The sequence below is a fragment of the Vespa crabro genome, chromosome 7, assembly GCF_910589235.1.
Source record: "Vespa crabro chromosome 7, iyVesCrab1.2, whole genome shotgun sequence".
Taxonomy (NCBI): Eukaryota; Metazoa; Arthropoda; class Insecta; order Hymenoptera; family Vespidae; genus Vespa; species Vespa crabro.
The window spans coordinates 5,960,652-5,981,418 of NC_060961.1; the positions used below are offsets into that span (position 1 = coordinate 5,960,652).

General features: G+C 31.8%; 1 protein-coding gene and 1 long non-coding RNA gene across 6 annotated transcripts in view; one reads left to right on the forward strand and one right to left on the reverse strand.

Annotated features, from left to right (window-relative positions):
• Nucleotides 1-20,767, reverse strand: part of LOC124425573 (gamma-aminobutyric acid type B receptor subunit 2) — a 262,835-nt gene that overhangs the window by 44,729 nt on the left and 197,339 nt on the right. For all 5 annotated transcript variants that reach the window (XM_046966088.1, XM_046966086.1, XM_046966087.1 and 2 more), the window contains one exon: nt 14,901-15,038. In XM_046966088.1, the coding sequence (XP_046822044.1) occupies nt 14,901-15,038 (138 nt within the window). The remainder of the gene's footprint in view (nt 1-14,900; nt 15,039-20,767) is intronic.
• The window catches only part of LOC124425574, a 115,611-nt gene that overhangs the window by 22,138 nt on the left and 72,706 nt on the right, over nt 1-20,767 (forward strand). The gene's annotated exons all lie outside the window — the stretch shown is intronic.

The window sequence follows — 20,767 nt, forward strand, 5'->3', positions numbered from 1 at the left end:
TATTTCAAGAACGATAAATTCTTTTGACTTTCTTGTGGCATTGTCTCTTAGTTTTGTTATGCTAAAGAGAAAAGTGAGGAAGATTGGATGGAGAGAAAGAGAGAGAGAGAGAGAGAGAGAGAGAGAGAGAGAGAGAGAGAGAGAAAGAGGGAGGGGGAAGAGAAAATACGATTTTGACGAGCATATGTAAGAGTAGTATTTACATGTGTATACGTACATATGTATGTATTTGAGAAAAATTTTTAAGAGGCATTTTTTTTTTACGATCGATTCTTTTTTCTTACGATATTTTTTCTTTTCTTTTTCACTTAAGGTAAAGAATTGAGATGATTTTTTTTCTTTTTTTTTTCTTTTTGGTAGTAATAAATTGAAAATAAATTATTTCACAATGAACGAATGAAGCCGACGAGCAAAATGAACGTTAGCATTATACTTTCTTAATCGTTTCAAAAGAGTGACAGAGGTAGAGAGAGAGAGAGAGAGAGAGAGAGAGAGAGAGAGAGAGAGAGAGAATGATAAAGAGATATAAGAGTAGAGAGGGGAGAATGGTTTAGAGATAATTAAGCTAGACGATAACAAGTAGTAAAGTTTATGTCAAGAATTCAACAGTTTCTGGTGGAGCAATTCTGGAAGAAGCATCTCGTTTTGCACGATCTCCATTTTCTTTTTTCTTTTTTCGCCCTTTTCCTTTTCTTTTTTGTCTTTTCTTTTTTTTTCCGCTATCTCCCCATTTCTCTCTTCCCCATTTCTATTTCTCTTTCCTCTTCTCCCTTACTCCCCCCATTCTTTGTTTCTTATGTACCAGTCACACTTCTTCTATCACCCTATCCTATTATCCATCCGTCTCTATCTGTCTATTTATTTGTTCGTCTCTTTATAGATCTCATTTTGTCCGACTGACTATCTCTTAATCTATCTGTCCATCTTCTTATCTGTCTAATTCAGTTTGTGTCTGTTTATCCGTTCTGTCTCATATTGTCTTCGCCTTTTTTATAAGACAGACAATTTTGTTTGTCTCTTTCTGTCTGACAGGTTCTGTCTTCCTTCTTTTTTTTTGTTTCTTTCTTTTTCTGATCATCCGTTTGTCTCTTTCTGTCTGACTGCCCATTTGTTTGTTTGTCTATCCCTCTCTCTCTTTCTCTCTCTCTCTCTTTTTCTTTCTACGCCCTTTATTTTTATCCTTTTTCTTTTATATTTCGATGACATCATATTTATTCGAAAGTCAAGTGGAACCTCACCCCATCTCTCTATTTGTCTGTCTGTCTGGCTCTTCTCTCTCTCCCTCTATCTCTCTCCTTTCACATCATCCACCATCTTCGTCATTACAAGGTAGTCTCTTTTTTTACGGTAGAGCGTATTGCACGTGATAGCATATAATTCCCAAGTGAAATGTTGCCGCTAAAGAAACACGCGTCGTTCTCCTTCTCGACGATCGTCGTCGGCGTCGTATTCGTCGTCCTCATCGTCTTCTTCGTCTTCGTTGTCGTCGTCGTCGTCGTCGTCGTCGTCGTCGTCGTCGTCGTCGTCGTCGTTGTCGTCGTCGTCGTCGTCGTCGTCGTCGTCGTCGTCGTTGTCGTCGTCGTCGTCGTCGTCGTCGTGTCGTATAATATAGTAGTAGTGGTATTAGTCGCATTTCACGCATGCGCCGTCGAGAATCGAGACAGGTAGATTACCGTACTTATTGATTTTCGTAAAACGAGCAAACTTACGGATAGCGTGTCACCGGTGTGCATTACCCATACCAGCGCCAAGTTTTAATTTCATTTCGCTCGGGTAACTCTCGTACATTGTGTGCGCACGTATACGAACGTTCTCGTTCACTTACATACACGTAAATGCATATACATAGACAGAATAGAAAACATACACATAGACGGTCTTTAACGAGAATCAAGTGCATCGTACGTGTCTCTACTAGAATGGAATATATTATAATATCAACGTGCACATTCTTTCAACGGATAAATGTTATGTAGTCGAGTAGTTTCGTAAAGTATATCCATCGGATAATTTAAAATGAAAATTGAAATGATTCGGATAACGAAAGTGTTTATTTTCTTTTGTTTGATTGTAGTAGAAAATAATTACAACTTTATCGTTATTATACATTCGTATTTTTGTTTATCCGTTTATCGTACGTTTTTGCGGATACAAAGTCTGAAGTGTGCGTGTGCGTGTTTTTTGTCGATGCTGGTTTTATAGATCATAGATCATACTTCCCGTTTTTTGCACGTTACTATATGAACGAAGATATATGTATATGTATATATACCTATATAAACGACGAAGAATAATTTTTTCACTCAGATATATCACTTTTTATCACTCAGATATATATTTTTTCTTCTTCTTTTTTTTTTTTTTTTGATTAATTTTAACGGACACGGACAGAATTTTGTCTCATAAAAAAAAACAAAGAAAGAAATTTTTTTCTTATCTTTTCGAACGAGAAGTTTAATTTATGCGCGAGAGCGCGCATGTACTACTATTGCGCCCGCAAACCTGTACGACCGCGAAATAACGATGTTAACGTGTATCCCGGAAAAACTAGGTATGTGCAGTAAATTTTCTGCCTATCGTATGCTGACTCGTCCTTTCAGAATTTTGTCTCGTATACGAGAACGAGAAAGAATTTATTTTTTCTTTTTTCTCTTTCCTTTTTTTTTTTGTTTTCAAATAGAAACACGTAATTTGACGTATACATTATAAACACAAAATCTCATTATTAATTTTTTTCCCCTGTTTCTTTTTCGTTTTTCTTCACAACGAAACGTGGATATCACAATTTGATATCGTAGAGTGTCGATCTTTCGGCATCGACTTTGTCCTTCTGAAATTATTTTTCTTCATTAGGAATTTAATCAGTTTAGATACTTATTTTAGATAATTATTTTAGAAATTTATGCTTACGTGTTTTGTAAGGCTGAAAGAAAGAAAAAAGAACGAAAGATAGAAAGAAACTTGTTTTCATTTAATTAAATGCATTCTTAATAAAATCCTTAATGAAATTTTTAATAAATTAAAAGAAAAGAAAAAAAAATTTTTTTAATAAATCTTCGGCTCCTTGAACAAAACTTTGATATTTATTTAGTATTTCCTTTTCTTTTCAATTTTTTCTTTTTTTCTTTTTTTTTTCTTCTTTTCCACCGAATATTAGAAAACTCAAAGAAAGCGATGAATTTCGACTTGACGCGTTGATGCACTACGAACGAACGATTTTTTTTTCTTGTCTTTTTTTTTCAAAACTATTATTATCACAAAGGTGTACAAGTGCGTGCAGTCCAGGTTTTTTCTTTTTTTCTTTTTTTTTTTTTCTTTTCTCTCTATGCAAACGAGCTCGCGGAAGCGAGCGCGAACGAAAAGCGTGTAAAGCTATTCTCGATTAAACGACCCATTTTGAGTACAACACGCGCCTCGTACCTCGTTGTGTATCTCCTGGTCGGCCATTACACTGCTAACGCACCAGCGAAAATGTATCCTGCGAAATTATTCGTTTATTCGAGATAGGGAAAGAGAGAGAGAGAGAGAGAGAGAGAGAGAGAGAGAGAGTAGCTGCGTGATCGCGTGGTCGACGCTAATCTTACAAAAAGATGAAGAATAAAAGATAAAGATAGATAGAGAGAAAGAGAGAGGAAGAGAAAGAAAGAAAAAAGAGAGAGAGAGAGAGAGAGAGAGAAAGAGAGAGAGAGAGAAGGAAAATTTTTATTGATAGAAAGAAGAAAGAAGACTTTTATTTTTAGAAAAGAAAGAAAAGAGAAAAATAAATGCTATTTGAGAAAGAAAGAGAGGAAAAATGATGGCAATTTCAAAAGAAAAGCAATTATGAAATTAATAATATGAAACAGAGAGAGAGAGAAAGAGAGAGAAAGAGATAGAAAGAAACGTTTCGATTTGTAAATATAATTTCTTTTAATATTTTCTATCGCGAAACTATTAAACATCTCAATTGATTTATTCATAAGATAAATCATAAATTTCTTTTGCAGCTTGATTTTTCTACATTCTCCCGTTTTAATCTGATTTTACTTCAATCGTATTGCAATCTTTACTAATTTCATTCTCTTTTAGGTATTTGAGATATAAAAACGAATAAAAAAAGAGAGAATGGCTGTCTGGAAGAAAAGACAAAGAGAGATAGAAGAAAAGGGGGAGGGGCGGAAAAAAGAGTTAGGGGGGAAAAGGAAAAGAAATTTTTATTTGAGGAAGAAAGAAAGTACCTAAAGATAATTTTAAAAGAATGGAATTATGTGAAAGAGACAGAGACAAAGACAGAAACGGAAAGATAAAGATAGAGAGATAAAGAATAGAAAGAAAGAGAGAGAGAGATAGAGAGAGAGAATGAGAGGAAGAGAGAGAAAGACAGAGAGAGAGAATGAGAGGAAGAGAGAGAGAGAGAGTTAAAAGAAAACGTTGATTTTTTATGGCATTTGACATAATTCCCTTTATTTCTTTTACGATAAAAAACTATTAAAAATATTAATTGATTCATAAGAAAGGTCACTTATTTCTTTAGAAACTTCAATATATATATATATATATATATGTACTTTTATCTTATTTCCTCTAATCGTAGATGTTATATTGTTCCTAATTCCACGCTTTCGAGCTTAACATGAAAAAAATAGAGAGAAATAGAGAGAGAGAGAGAGAGAGAGAGAGAGAGAGAGAGAGAGAGAGAGAGAGAGAGAGAGAATACATAGAAAAGACAGAAGGAGAATCAAGAAGAAGAGAGTGAGAAAATGATGACGGATCGAAGGGAATTCTCTCTTTTTCTTTTTCTTTCTCTTTCTAACTCATTTATGATTTACGACGGTGCTTTTAGGGTTGGAAAAAAGGAGGAGTGTGCGTGAGTCAAAGGAAGAAAACTCGGAAGGATTATATGAGAAGAGAAATAGGATAATATATAGCGTTTTGTAATTGATCGTTTCCCATTCGAGACAGAGAGAAAAAGAGAGAGAGAAAGAGAGAGAGGAAGAGAGAGAGAGAGAGAGAGTCCAGAAAAAGTGAGAGAATTAGATAAGAAGAGAGGGTGAAGTTTAATGGAGAAGTAGTGGCATAGGGTGCTTGGCTAGTTTCTAACGTCACATTGTGTAATGAGTAAATGAATAATAGTCAACAGCATCCTTTGGAGGAACACAATGCAACAGAAATATATAGAACTCGTTCGCAAACTCTCTTTTGTCTGTCTGTGTGTGTATGTTTGTTTGTGTATGATGTATGTGTGCTACCATGAACATTTTCACGAGTAATTTTCTTCTTTTCTTTCCTTTACCTTCATTTTCTTCATTTCTTTTGATTACATTGTTACGTTCAAAAAAAAAAAAAAATTAAAATTAAAAAAAAAAACAAAAACAAAATGAAAATGAGAATATTTCGAGGATAGACCAGAATTATTAAGATGGACGATTCGTGAGAAAAATATAACGACGTTTAAAAATTTATCTATGTTCAATTTAAACGATATTAATTTTCTCGTAATATTTGATATTTGATAATTTTTTAATAAATAGGTTATAAATAAATAATGGGATAATGGATATTGATTAATAAATAAATTTTATAAGTAAACAAAGTTTATTAAAAATTTAATAAAATAAAAAATTAACACGTTGATCAGAATTTTAAGGTAAAATTACATTTTAAAATATTGATAATTTTTAATAGTACGGTAAAGAAATTTTTTTTTCTCAGCTATATAGGTATACAAGATTCGTAGAATTAAGGAGAATTGTATTTATAGCAAAACAAATTTGTTTCAATTCTTTTCAATTATATTTTAATATACATACGTAACCCTGATGAAAGCGTGAACGAACGGCGTTAAAAAAAAAAAAGAAGAAATCTAGAAAAAAAGAAACTTAAAAGTTTACTAGAATTCCTATCGATTTTAATTTTCTTTAAGCGATAAACTTAACAATTACAATATTTATAACAATTTCTATTTTATAATTTTTTTATTTTTTAATAATATTATTTTTATATATCTCGAGACTCAATCTCCTCGCGAAGAAGATTTTCCTTTGTTAATCTGGTAATAAATCGTGGGTCACAGGAATGTGCTAAAGTTTTGTGTAATTCCCTTGTTTGTATCTTGCCTCGATAGAATCTTCTTAGTCCTTGAAGTTGGCAAGTTGGAAGATGTATTGGAAAATTAACAGGGTTAATCAGTTAATCTTCTATCGATTTATCCTTTCAAGTAAGCTCTGATAAGAGACGTCCGAGTGGATCGATTTTATTTTCGGTTAATATAGGATAAGCCGTTCATCTTGTTCTTTTTTGAATTTTCCAAAAAAAAAAAAAGAAAAAGAAAAAAAAGATCCATGATTTCACTTTGTTAAGAAAACATACAATGATACAATATAATATGCATAAAGGATATATCGATTACTTGTACAAGATTTTACGTGTCAATTAATTATTATAATCTACATTTAATTATATAATCTACAATTTTTAAAATAGATTCATGAATAAAAACTGCCTTTATAGATAAAAAGTATAATTACAATAAAACGATATTTTTATCTTGAACATAAGGGGATGCAAACGAGCGGTAGATGACGCAACGTTGTCGTTGCGTGCTCGTTGAATTGACGCAAACGAGTATCGCAGGAATAAGTTTGTTTCGTTGTGCGTATCGTCTTTTTTTATCTTTTCCTTTTTAATTTTTAATATCATTCAGGGCACTAATATGGGATATATGGAACAACTTTTTCGTTATTTAGATATTTCATGACAAAAATATTATTCGACAATTTTCGACAATTTTTGGCACAGTATGGACGAATGGATAAGTGATGCACAAATGGATAAGTGATGCACGCGGCTCGACGAATATGCGTTGCGATTTATGCAATTGCTTGCTGCAATGTCCTGATAGAATGCACGGTAACGCGGCTATTTTATTTGCCAACGAACAATTGCATCGGCACAAAGAAATGTATTGTGAATTGCACTTGTGTGACATTTACTATTCGTCCAAGGTCATTGGACCTTGTTGTAAAGGTTTCTACTCGCACGTTAATGTTTACTTTGGAAACTTGATTTCGAAAGAAAACAGAGAGAGAGAGAGAGAGAGAGAGAGAGAGAGAGAGAGAGAAAGAGAAAGAGACAAAGAAAAAGAAAGAGACAAACACAACGAAGAACGACTGTTATTCTTTGCCCGCTGGCAATTTTCGTAATCAATGCTCGATCGTTGTAGCATGCAAAAATGACTACGGTCGATTCTTCGAATTTCCTCGTGGATTTAAAAAAGAAAAAAACAAGACGGAAGAAAAGAAAAAATGACGGAAAAAAAGAAGCAAGATATATGCACACATAAATGCATACTCACACATATACATTCACAATAAATTTCCACGTGGCAAGATAAAAATAACAAAGCTCAGAGAAAGATAAAAAGAGAGAGAGAGAGAGAGAAAGAGGGGGGAGGGAGAGATATGATCTTATATGATAGATTATAAATGATTTTGTTCATAATAATGAAACGATGAAACGGATGAAACACTCTGTATATTCGTCATATCCTCGAGCGAAGATCAAAGTCACGTGCATTTGTAAATTGTACGGAAAAACAATAAAACAAAATGAAAATATCAAGAGAGAAAGAGAGAGAGAGAGAGAGAGAGAGAGAGAGAGAGAGAGAGCGGTCAAAAAAAAATAATTAAAGAGAAAACACGACATATGAATCGAATGTTGGGATTTATATAGATATTCGACGATGGACCGGTAAAATCGCTTAGTTTAATAAATTTCGATCATCGCGAGTGATTCTGCATTGTGCGTGTGCGTATATGCCGGACAAAAATATAGGAGAGTACGTTGAATAATTTATTCTATACTATTAAACGTGAAATTATTTTTTATTTTGTATATCTGTCAATTTTGTCTTGAAAATGGACCCAATGAAAAATTTTGACGAAATAATTAACTTTATTGTAACGAAGGTATGAATGATTGTAGAAAAAGTTTTTCATAGAGCCCTCTCCAGGTCACTTTTTACTTATTAATAATCAATGAATAAGATATTACTATATTCAATTTCATATTACTATATTTACTATATAATATTACTATATTACTATATTACAATATCATATATCACAATGATATATTTTAATGGAATATTTTTGAAGTGTTTCAAAAGCGGATTTCTTCCAATTAAAAGAATACTCGTTTAGCTTGACTACGTTATGATCAACAACAACTTCGAAAAGAATTTTTCGACGATCGTAACGTTGCTGCACGTGTTAATTAAAGAAAAAAAAAAAAAAAAAAAAAAAAAAAAAAAGATAAAAATAACAACTACAACAACACCAACAAAAAACTGAAACAGAAAAAAAGATCTATAAAAAGTAAATCTATGAAAAAGGCACAAAAAAGATCTACATACACACACACACACACACACACACACATATGTATATTTAATATTATCTATTACTTTAAAGATTTCAACATGCAATGCGGTCTTAAGTAATGCATATAAATTTCGATTAAGCAATGCATTTTTTTAAATGGACTCTTTCTGAATATGCTTTTTCTATTTTTTTTCTTTTCTTATATAAAATTTTTTATAAATTATTATATCATTATTATAATATATTATATTATTAAATTTAGCGATTGATACGCCAAGATCAAAGTTATGTCTTCGAGACATAAAGAGAAAGAGAGAGGGAGAGAGAGAGAGAGAGAGAGAGAGAGAGAGAGAGACAGAGAGAGAGACAGAGTTTTAGTGAACGCCAAGGAAAAGGGGATGAGTAGCGATAAAGGGGTGCGTCGACGAACTTGAGTGGTATTCCCTCTCGATAATTAACGAGGGTGGATTAATTAGGAGGTGCGCTGTGCAGGAATCACTCATTGGAAGCAGTTTCAGCATCGAGCGACGATTACGGTCCTTTCATTAAGGTAGCTAGATAGGTTGTAGAGGTCTTTGGCCTTGTGCAAGAATAAGAGATCGTTTCTCGAATCGGGACCCTTTATATCTTATTACGTTCATTTTTCTCTCTTCGTGTTCTGTATCTTATCTTGCTTTCTCTATCTCTCTCTCTCTCTCTCTCTCTCTCTCTCTCTCTTTCTCTTTCTTTTTCTCTCACATTCACTCGTTCATCTGTCTCTTCTCGAAGGCAATTTAAGTACTACGGAAGGTTTCAAGGAAATTGATTTCTCGAAACTTATAATTTCCTGTCTCTCTCTCTCCCTCTCTCTCTCTCTCTCTCTCTCTCTCTATCTCTCTCTATCTTTCCTCCCCCTCTCTCTGTCTCTGTCTCTTTCTCTCTTTCTCTTTCTTTTTCTCTTTCTCTCTTTCTCTTTCTTTTTCTCTTTCTCTCTTCGTTTTTACATTTTATTAATAAAACTTTTTTCTTCTTTCAGATAAGTTTTAGTTATTAATTTTATTATCCAATTTTCTCGTAAAGTAAAGAGTTAAACGTGAAGCTATTTGAATAATAAATAGCACTATTGGATAGATATCTCGTTAATTTTAATACGTATTCATTATCGTTTCCAAGTTTAGTTATTATATTCTGAGATTTTCAGTGGAAACATTTATATTTCTTTTTTTACACTCTCTCTCTCTCTCTCCCTCTTTCTCCCTCTTTTTGCATTAGTTTACACGCTAGATCGATAATAATGATAATAATTAATATAGTGAAGAAGAAATTAATTTCGTTACATTTTTGCGTGTATGAATGAAAAAGAAATAAGTCAAAGCAGAGAGAGAGAGAGAGAGAGAGAGAGAGAGAGAGAGAGAGAGAGAGAGAGAGAGAGAGAGAGAGGGAGATAGAGAAACGGTCGATGAATGTTTGTGAAAAAAAAAAAGAATACATAGTAATTCGTTAGCACAGGGACGATTTATCCAGAGATGAACCGAAATGAAAGAGAGAAAGAGAGAGAGTGAGAGAAAGAGAGAAAGAGAGAGAGGAATGGCTCGTTTTCGAGCTTCGTTAAACTGTACAAAAGTAAATTGAAGTTTATCTCTAAAAGCCAATTTAGTGAATTTCGACGAGTATCGAATACAGAGGGTCATTCTCTCTCTTACTCTCTCTCTCTCTCTCTCTTACTCTCTCGCGATCCATCGTTAAATTGGAAAATTGTCGGCCATCATTCTCAATGCTTCATTGCTTGTATTTTTATATACATATGTGTTGGAGATACACGTATTTACGTTCGAGTGTAAGTGGTACAGCATCGTTGTGTGGTCAGACAGACAGGGAATACGCCACGTTGTCCGAAGAAAAAGATTAAATCTTGAGAATGATTCGAAGAATCTCATGTTCTATTTTTATTTTATGCTTCTCTCTCTCTCTCTCTCTCTCTCTTTCTTTCATTCTATCATTTTCTCTTGATTTATCTCTTTGGTTAAAAAAAAAAAAAAAAAAAAGAAAAGAGAAAAAAAATAGAAAAATAAAGAAAATAGAAAAAGAAAGTATCTGAAAAACGGTCGTAAGTTGAAATAACATTCCCTAGGGTATTTTGTGACTTTACGAGGCTTTTACCGAGGATGATAAGTCTGAAAAAGAAAAACGAATGAAACACCGTTTTCCCGATGGCCTGACGGTAGAAAAAGAGAAAGAGAGAGAGTAGGAGGAACTCGTCGTCATTCTTGTTAGATCCATTATTCACCATCTGGATCGCGATTCATGTCTCCATGTGATCATCGAATTACTATTGAGGATTCGGAATCGTTGGTTTGTTTGTTTATTATTACTGCTATCTATTTCCTCGTAATTTTCTATATTGCGCATTTAGGATTTTATTATGATAAACGAATTTCAAGAAAAATAAAATTACTACTCTAGATCTCTACGTTGTTTCTTTTTCTTGTAAACATGATGATTCACTCATATTCAATCGCTTTTAGAATGTAACGATGCTTTGATGAAATTGATATATATATATTTGTATCTATACAAATATGTTTATATATAAAGAACGAATTAATAATGATCAAATGAGGATGATATTTATTATTAAAAAAAAATGAAAGAAAAAAAAAGAAAAAAAAAGAAATAAGAAAAATAAGAAGATAGTCCAAAGATCATAAAATCAATAGGACTGACAGTTCGGTTGGAGTTTACGTGAACGTAAAAAAAAAAAAAAATATAGATTGATAGAAATAATTGATAGTATAAACGATACGATAAAAAGTGTACACATGTTTACGATATAAAAAGTTATTAGAAAATTTCTCTTGGATAAATATATTTTCTTTGTTGTAGGATCGATTTGCAGAATGTCTTATCAAACTAAAATCTCAAAATTTCGTCGTTTATCGTCGCAAATCCAATTTACGAAAGATCTTCGACGAACAATAAATTTATGGATAACATACGTGATGTCGTAAACGTTACGAGGAATTTTTTCTCTCTCTCTTTCTCTCATACGTTTTCGAAAGGTGAAAAAAAAGAGAAAAAAAGGGATGAGGAAGAGAAAGAGGAAAAAAAAGAAAAGAAGAAAGAAAAAATGACACAGAGAAAAGATCTCGAGTTGCGTTAAAACTGTATGCACCCTGTGCATATCGGTGTGCACGATCCGTGAGAAACGCGTCGATGGAAAACTGTGGAGTAAGGAGGGGTGAGTAGAGGATAGGAGAGGAGAAGGGAGGAGAGTTAAGAGGCCGCGAGAGAAATGACGGGCGTACAGCACTTCGGCAAAGTTTCGAAATAATACCTCTTTCCTCGTTCTTTCCTTTTTCCTTCCCTCTTCCTTCTCGACTGAACGATTCCCCTTTTCGGTCTGACACATTTCGGGAAGTCTTATCGCCTGCAGCTAACAACTGGAAGAATATTGCACCGTCGTCCACGTTTCTACGTCGTTGTCGTAGTCGTCGTCGTCGTACAACACATTTCTCGTTGGACGTTTTTCCCTATTCGCATGTAAATTGCGAATGTCGAGAGTTAAACATTTTTCTCAGGAAGAAGGAGGAAATTTGTTGCTTACGGATGGATAATACGATTTTTCACGCCCACCCGGTCGATTCGGTATTCCGTTTATGTATATCCTTAAATTCCTCACCGTCACGTATTTCTTTCCCCTTTACTGTTTCATTCTCGAGGTAGAGAGAGAGAGAGAGAGAGAGAGAGAGAGAGAGAGAGAGAGAGAGAGAGAAAAATAGAGAAAGAGAGAGAGAGAGAGAGAGAGAGAGAGAGAGAGGGAGAGAGATTTCATCTCGGGAAAACGATACTTATTACCTGTATCGTTGATACTCGGTATTTCGTTTGTAACGAAATTTTTCTCCTCGAATATTGCTGATCGAGTGTATCATACCAATTTTATCTTGTTCGTTTCAATTTAATGAATATATTTAGTTACATGAATTGTCTTTTATCGTTTAAGTAAGATTTGATTCGATCCATTATCTCGAGAAAAAGGAAAAAAAAAAAAATAACGATAACGAGAAACAAAACGTAAATACATTAATGTAAAGTTAAACGATATCAGAGAAGAAAGTTTTGTTCGATTAATTCGATTTCATATACGATTTTTATGTTTAAAAAAGGAAAAATGAGAGAAAAAACAATAATAAAAGGAAAAAAGAATGTAATTACTTCTTCGCGCAATCTGTTTTGGTGTTTCTTTTCTTTTTCTTTTTCTTTCTTTCTCTCTTTTCTTTTTTTCTTTTTTTTTCCTTCAATTATGATTTACACGCGCGAAGTAAAATTTTTTGGAATAATATCAAAGTTAATACGATCGTAGCCACGAATATTAAACTCATATAACGAATCATTCAATCAACTTATTTGTTTTGTCTTTTTTTACACTGGCTATGTTTCACTTTTACAAAAGGTCAACGTATTATATTCGAGGCTGTATTGCATTTTATTTGCTTCTCGCCGCCGGGCTGTTCCGTACGATTTTTTACGAAGCAGACTTTACACCGTTGAAATTCGTATAACGTTCGAAAATTTTCTCGAAATTTAATGAAAACTTTTTTATTTGACCTTCCCGTTATTAATAGTTCGAAATTGTTGATCGAATTAAATATAATTTCAATATAACATTAAAATATAACGATACAATTTTGTATAATTTTTTTTTTAACTATTTCAAGTTATGCACAGATTCATTATATATATATATATATATATATATATATATATATATATATATATATATATATATACTGGTGGTAATACGTAGGACGAAATTTTTTATATAAATATTTTTCTTTTAATTAAAATAATGCGATAGCGAGTGATGATAGATTCCTTTCAAAACAGATTCCTTTACGTAACTGCAAATGGCAAAACATATAAACGTATAAAGACGTATTCATTTTTACGAAACGCAGAATACTATTACGTAGAAATTTTAATTAAAAATATATATATATATATATATATATATATATAAACAACTTCAATAAACAAATTTAATATGATGTTACATAATTGTAACGCATTTCATGCGTTAGTAAATTAAATTACTAAATTAAGTAAACAAATTTAATGCATTCGTAATTGCTACGAATTTTTATTAACATTGAGTTTAGAAAAGTAGAAGAAAAGAAATATTTCATTGTTCGGCGTCGATGATTATTGTTAGGAAAAAAAAAACATGAAAAGAAGAAGAAAAACAGAAAAAAGAAAAGATAAAAAAAAAACAAAAAAGAAAAGAAAAGAAAAATACGGATAATATTACGTGTCATTTGCATATAATGTGTTAACGAATGTACGTGTAGTAAACGAATGTCAACTTAAAATGATGTGTGACGAGTTATTTCAGAGTTAGGGGAGACCGTGACGATAAATTTGCATACGTGCTATCTGTTGATTAGGCCTCGGACATTGCACCCTCTTGACATTATCATTGCCTCCAGCAGGAAAGCTTCCTCTTGCTTTACCAGCAAAGCGTAGAGCGAGAGAGAGAGAGAGAGAGAGAGAGAGAGAGAGAGAGAGTGAAAGAGAGAGAGAGTGAAAGAGAGAGAGAGAGAGATGTACACAAAGCTCGTCGACGGTTTCCCTCGCGGTTCGTCCTTACCCTCTCCTCCCCCCCAATCACCCCTCTCATTCTCATCATTCTGCTATGCCCATTGACGCGTCCACGTGAGAGTACCACCTAATGTCACTAACGTCGAGCCCTTCTGTTGATCTAACGCGCGAAAGGACGAATGAGCGGGATTAAGACCGCTCGTTGAAGATTAATGAGACTCCAGAAAACCGACGACATGGATAGATGTACATATGTAGTTATGTGTGCGATATGTCTATGTATCTTTATTATTATACGTGGAAAGAATTACGATATGAGTTACGATACAAGTTAATGATTCCATTAAAGTAATAGAACGTGAGTAATTTTTAGTTTTAATACAGTAATAATAAAAAAATAATGTGTATGTGTGTGTGTGTGTGTGTGTGTACGCGCGTACGTGTGTATATGTCTATATTTTCTTCTTTTTTCTTTTCTTTTTCTTTTTTTGGTTTCTTCTTTAAATGCATAATAATCGATGAATTACAATATATCAATCTGTTTAATTTGATTTAATAGGATAATTCGATTTAATTTGATTTAATGATGATAATGTACATTTTTGGATTATTTCTATTTTTTTCTTCTTCTTTTTTTTTATTATTATTATTTAATATATTCTAATCCAATGGAATAGATTTTTCTTCGATGGATATCTTTAATAATTATTTTTAATGAAAATAAAGATAAATAGGGTTTGTTTATTCGTAAAGATTAATTTTGAAGTGTAAATAAAAATAGAAGAAATTGATAAATTTGTAAATCTAATTTCAAAAAAAATATAATATATACATATGTATATATATGTATGTATGTATGTACCTATCTATATATTTACATAGATATTATCTCAATGTAAAATTCGAATTTTATTTCATCAATGACGTTTAAAAAAATAAACAGAATGGACATTGAAATCGTATTACCTGCGTGAGACGCCAATGTTTGGAGGCTTTCGCTATCGGATCCGTAACTTGAGTGCAAGCTGCACCGAAAAGCATAACCTTATGTGGCCCGCTATGCATCATGTCGAAAAAAGCTTTGACACCCACGGCAGCGTTGCACTGAAAAGAGAAGAAAATATGGACGATTAGAAATGTATTTATTGTTTATTTATACGTGAAACGTTGTAATCTTTTTCTTCGATCGAAATCAAGAAAAAAAAAAAGAAATAAAAAGAAAAAGAAATGAAAAAAAAGAAAAATAAAAAAGAAACTAGAAAGGAAAGAGACCAAAGAAACGGAGGTATGACAAAGCAAAAGAAATAGGAAATGAAATGCGAGGTCGCGTCGTCGATTTGACCTCGAGCATTGTAAAGTTAGCCGAGAAGCGTGATTACGGCTCGTAAGGTTTATTGTTCATCGCGTAGATTCTGTCGTGCACAGTTAATTCCGTGCCATTTTATTTTTATGAAAGAAATACATATCACTAACGACATCTTAACCTTGGCGGTTAAACATTGTTTCTCATTTCTTTCTCTCTCTCTCTCTCTCTCTCTCTCTCTCTCTCTCTCTCTCTTTCTCTCTCTCTCTTTTTCGCATTCTTTCTTTCTTTTAGTATCTTTTAAAACTGTAGATTCTTATGTTAATGTGACGAGTCTGTATATGTACGTACATATACAGACATATATATATATTTTCTATTTTATATCTTATCTAATAGAGATAAATTACTAACAACTTGACGTTAATATAAATTCAAATATCTGCTGTATCGTGAATAAAATAATAAACGTCAAATCATTTAGTTATTTTTTACTAACTTTTCAACGATTTCCATACATGCGAGAAATTTTAACAAAGAAAACAAATTTATAATTTCGTAACGTCGATCTATTATATTCTAGAAAAAATTCAATTTAATTAGTTTAATGTTTTTAATGTTAATTAACAAGTTGCATATATATATATATTGTGTATAAATTAAATAATAAATATCATTATTAATCTGGTTACCATATTTTCTTAAAAAAAAAAAAAAAGAAAGAAGAAAAAAAGAGAGAGAACAACAAATTAAATGACATTAACTAATTATTTTCGATATCCCCATTTGATTTCAAATAAAATTATATTATACATATTATTATATATATAATATTTTATTAAAAATATTATCTCTAATTATTGTATATATACGAAAAAAAAAAATAACCTTTTTCAAAGAAATGCGAAATAATAAACGTGACGAAGTATACTCTGAAAGTGAATAAAAGTTTAAAGGTACAAGGCGAGTAAAATTCTTAGGAATATAAACGATTGACTGCAAAGATGACGTCGTCATTCCATTATCAATTCATTCGATAAGGAATATAGTAAATTTTGATGGACCAATGAGAAACGAGTTTTTATTAAGAATCTTCAGATGGATCTATAATTCGGTTCTTCGTATTTATTCTGTTCAATTTGTAAAAGAGGACGTATCTATGTATTTATACATATATATATATATATATATATATATATATGTATACGCGTGCACACATACACATACATATGTACATACGTAAGCCATGCGGAAAGGTACCAGATTCTCTGTTGATTTTATACAATTCTAGATTATCATCGATGCGTTAACGTTTCCCAATTGGTATTTGTACAGTCAATGCACGTGGTATACCTCTCCGTTCATCTATAATATATATATATATATATATATATATATATATATATATATATATATATATATATATATATATATATATATAAATACAGAAATACAGAACGTGAACACATGTATGTAATTGTACCTACATAAATTACTGGAGATTCGTATGTATATAGGTCTCTTCACGTGTACATTTGAATCAATATTATTACCGCACTTTGCGAAATGAATACGCATTAGAAGATCGCTTAACATAATTGCACCCTAACCAGCCGGTGTTATAATGAATGATCACCGATATTATAATAACGTTCGCTTCCACGATCTTGGCGATTTCAACTCTAAGTTTTTAATAGTGCCAATTTTTCTCTTTAATCAATTTGGAAAAATTTTTTTCATTTTTCATTTTTCACTTTTTTCTTTTTTTTTTTTCATTTCTTTTTGTTTTATTATTAATATAATACTTTCTTTCACCCTTCATTTAATGCGCGCATTACAGTGTAATGCTTTTTACGAGTTTATAGATTGTAATAAATATTGTTATTATTATGATTGTTATAACGAATTATCTCGTTACGTAATATAGAAATAGATAGACAGATAGAGAGAGAGAGAGAGAGAGAGAGAGAGAGAGAGAGAGAGAGAGAGAGAGAGAGAGAGAGAGAGAGAGAGAGAGAGAGAGAGAAAGATAGGTAGATGGGATAAAAGAGAAAGTCGACTTAATTAAGAGCATAAAATTTCGTTCTCATATTTAATTAACGAAGCCACCACCGACGTTGGGGCCAACGTTGGTTTGCGGAATCCCGTTAGATAGAAATGAAAATTAATTGGAATATTTCCGTCTGGGTGTAGTGATAATGAAAACCTTGTTTGCCGGTACAAGTCCATCTTTCCTCTTTTCTTCTGGTAGTATTACGAGCATCGATAAGTCCAAGAATTAAACTCCTTGAGAAAGGAAGATTCTTACTACTTTAACTTTCTATTTTTTACTTCCTTCCTCTCCCTTCACTAACCTCTTATTTTTATCCTCTATCTCTCTCTCTCTCTCTTTCTCTGTTTTAATTTTTTTTTCTTTGTTTTTTTCTTCAGATAGTAAGTATAACTTACGAAGAAGTTTAGTCAGGCGATCTGGATCACTAATTTAGTTACTTCGTGAACAACGTTTTTTACCAATAAAAAAAAGAAAACAAAAACAAAAAAAATTATCTTTGCACGTTTCTTTTCATAAAACTTAATTACTGATTATGACTGTAAGCATAGAATTTTACGAGGTATGTAATTGATTTTTCCTTTCTCTTTCTTTCTTTTACTATTTCAATTTTTACAATTTATTTCGTAACTCCAACGAGCTTATTATTTAAGATAATTAGGACAAAAATTGTATAGACATTCTCATTAAAAGAAATCGAAGAAAAATATTCAAAAATAATTCTAATCATTCGGTAAATAATTTGTCAAGATAATAATAAGTTACGATCGTTATTGTCATCGATGAAGGATCATTCATTGATTGTACAGATTTATAGGTTTTTACGAAATATTCTGGACATATCTAATAAAAAAAAAAAAAGATAATAAGTAAAATAATAATAATAATAATAATAATAATAATAATAATAATAATAATAATAATAATAATAATCAGTAAATCTTTTAATTATCAAAAGATTATCCCAAGTTAAAAATGCAGATTGAGCTGCAATAAGGAAATCGATGCAAAATAAATGGAAAGAGTGGTTTGGTTCACGAGGGAATAAGTGAGGGAACAATGGGAAAAGAGATTACGAGACTCTTTAAGTGCTTACCAATGTTACAATGTTGAGTTTTAACAAAAAGTTAAAACTGAACACGAGAAAATGCGAGTGAAAGTAATAAGAAGAAAGGAAAAAAAGAAGAAAAAAAAACGACATTCACACGAATGGGAAATGATAAAGAAGAGAAAAAAAAATACTTCGCGACATATATACAAAAGTCTTAAGGGAAAATAAAAATATATCCAGTTTTGTAGTACGTCCAATGATTATCGAGTAATATCGTATAATATGTGATAAAAATAAAAAGGACAAAAAGAAAACAAAGCAAAAAAAGAAAAGAAATAAAATTTTATTTATTGTGTCAATTGAAAGAAAAATATTTTATTATCTGGATAGAAATTACGTATCGTGTAAGATCAAAACGATGCGAGAGAGAGAGAGAGAGAGAGAGAGAGAGAGAGAGAGAGAGAGAATACTCCTGTCTTTTCCCTCTCTCTTTCTCTCTCTCTCTCTCTCACTCTCTCTCTCTCTCTCTCTCTCTCTCTCATTTTCTCTTTCTCTCTCTCTGTGTCTATCTTTCTCCTTGGCCATTATTCGAGGACACAGTCCAGAGATCGAATATATATCCACGAGAAGGATTATCCTCGAGACTGGAACAAAGTTTAAAGGTCGAAAGCTTTCCTCATGGCTCTTATGACTTAACCAGAGATCTATGTTAAGCTTTTGCTTACTATCTAAGGGATTAAACTATACTTTAATTATTTCAACCTCTTGGCGATCGAGTGATTCAATGTCAAAGGTTTTTTTCAAACTCGATGTAACTATAACGATAAAACAATTTCCAAGATATTATGTACAAGGGAAAGATCTTTTAGTAGTCGTAAAAGAATATACAACTGATTTAAATTTACGAATTATACTTTACCTTTCTTTGTAAATACTTTGAGAAATTCGTTGTCATAGTTTCGTTTAAACGAAATACTTTTCTCTTTAACTTTTTTTCTCGTTTTGTCACACTCGATTACTTTCTTTTCTATTTATCTCTGTTCGCTTCCTTTAATTTTCTTCTATCTTATATATAATATATATATATATGTGTGTGTGTGTGTGTGTGTGTGTGTGTGTACATAGAATCAACATAGTACGGCATATAAAAGCGTGTAAGTAGAGCAAGGATAAATGTAAAAGTTGGACAACGCAAAAGAAGAAATAATTATCTTTTTTCTTTTTCGTTCGATCCGAAATTCAAAATTTAAAAAAGAAAAGAAGAAATAGAAAAAGAAAAAAAACGTCGAAAAAGAAAAAAAGTAAAAATCTAATTCAAATGACTGTGTGTAACAACTTTGTTAACAGCATCATTTAACGCTTTATACGGGATCATCTTGGTATATAACTGATCAAAGTTTCGAAATGCCCCTGAAGTTCAAAATCCTATACCAATGATCCCGATCGGATTGGATTTTCATCAGATTTATACTTCGAGATCCTTATCCCCTCACGTTTCTCAAAGCCAAAACTCGGCTTTAACCGAATCCACGCGCATTACTTTCAAAGTACGTTCGAATACTTGGAATCCAATATGAAGTAGCAACTTCGTTTGGTTTTTCGATGTGATTCGAAAGGCAAAGTACAATCCGCAGAACTTTTGCGATGTCATTGAAATCATTGGTTGTACGATTTAACAGCCGAACAATCAAGATAAATATTATTTCTCCTATCTTTTAGATCTATTATAATGATTTAATCATTTATGATTCTTCAAGTTACTTCAATGTCAACTTGATTGGCATTGATCTATTATCCTTTTAACAAATTGGCCTAGAAGTATAAAGTTAAAATATTTCCGTGAACTTAGACATTGCCGATGGAAACTGTATTTCACCACTTATGAACGAAAACGGAAACTCCAGAGATTGTTTCGAAAGGTTCGATCGAGGATCTAATTACTTAGGAAAATATGACAAGATCGTAAAGATTTCTCGAAGCTTTTAGCTGGATTATCTGTTATGGAAGTGAGAACGAGAAATTAGATAAAAGTTATGTTAAATGATACTTTATAATTTTATATAAGTAATCAAATATATCTCTTGTAGTACGTGTGTATATATTTATATATATATATATATATATATATATATATATATATATATATATATTTATATATATATAAATTTAACGTTGAAATTCTATTTTGTTTGTATTCCTAAGATACTTCTTCGAAACTTTCAAGATAGACGTACTGCTATTCAATTTTAAATCTCCTTTGAGATACGCTCGGAAATAATAATATTACGTTTACTTACGGCCCAATAGTTAAGAAGTATTTGAAGCGAGATATTTCCTTACTTTTCTTTGAATTCTTTGATTTTTATTCGTTTCGTAGCCGACATGGCACAGGCAAAAGGAATTTTTATTGTTCAAACGACGTTTCATTC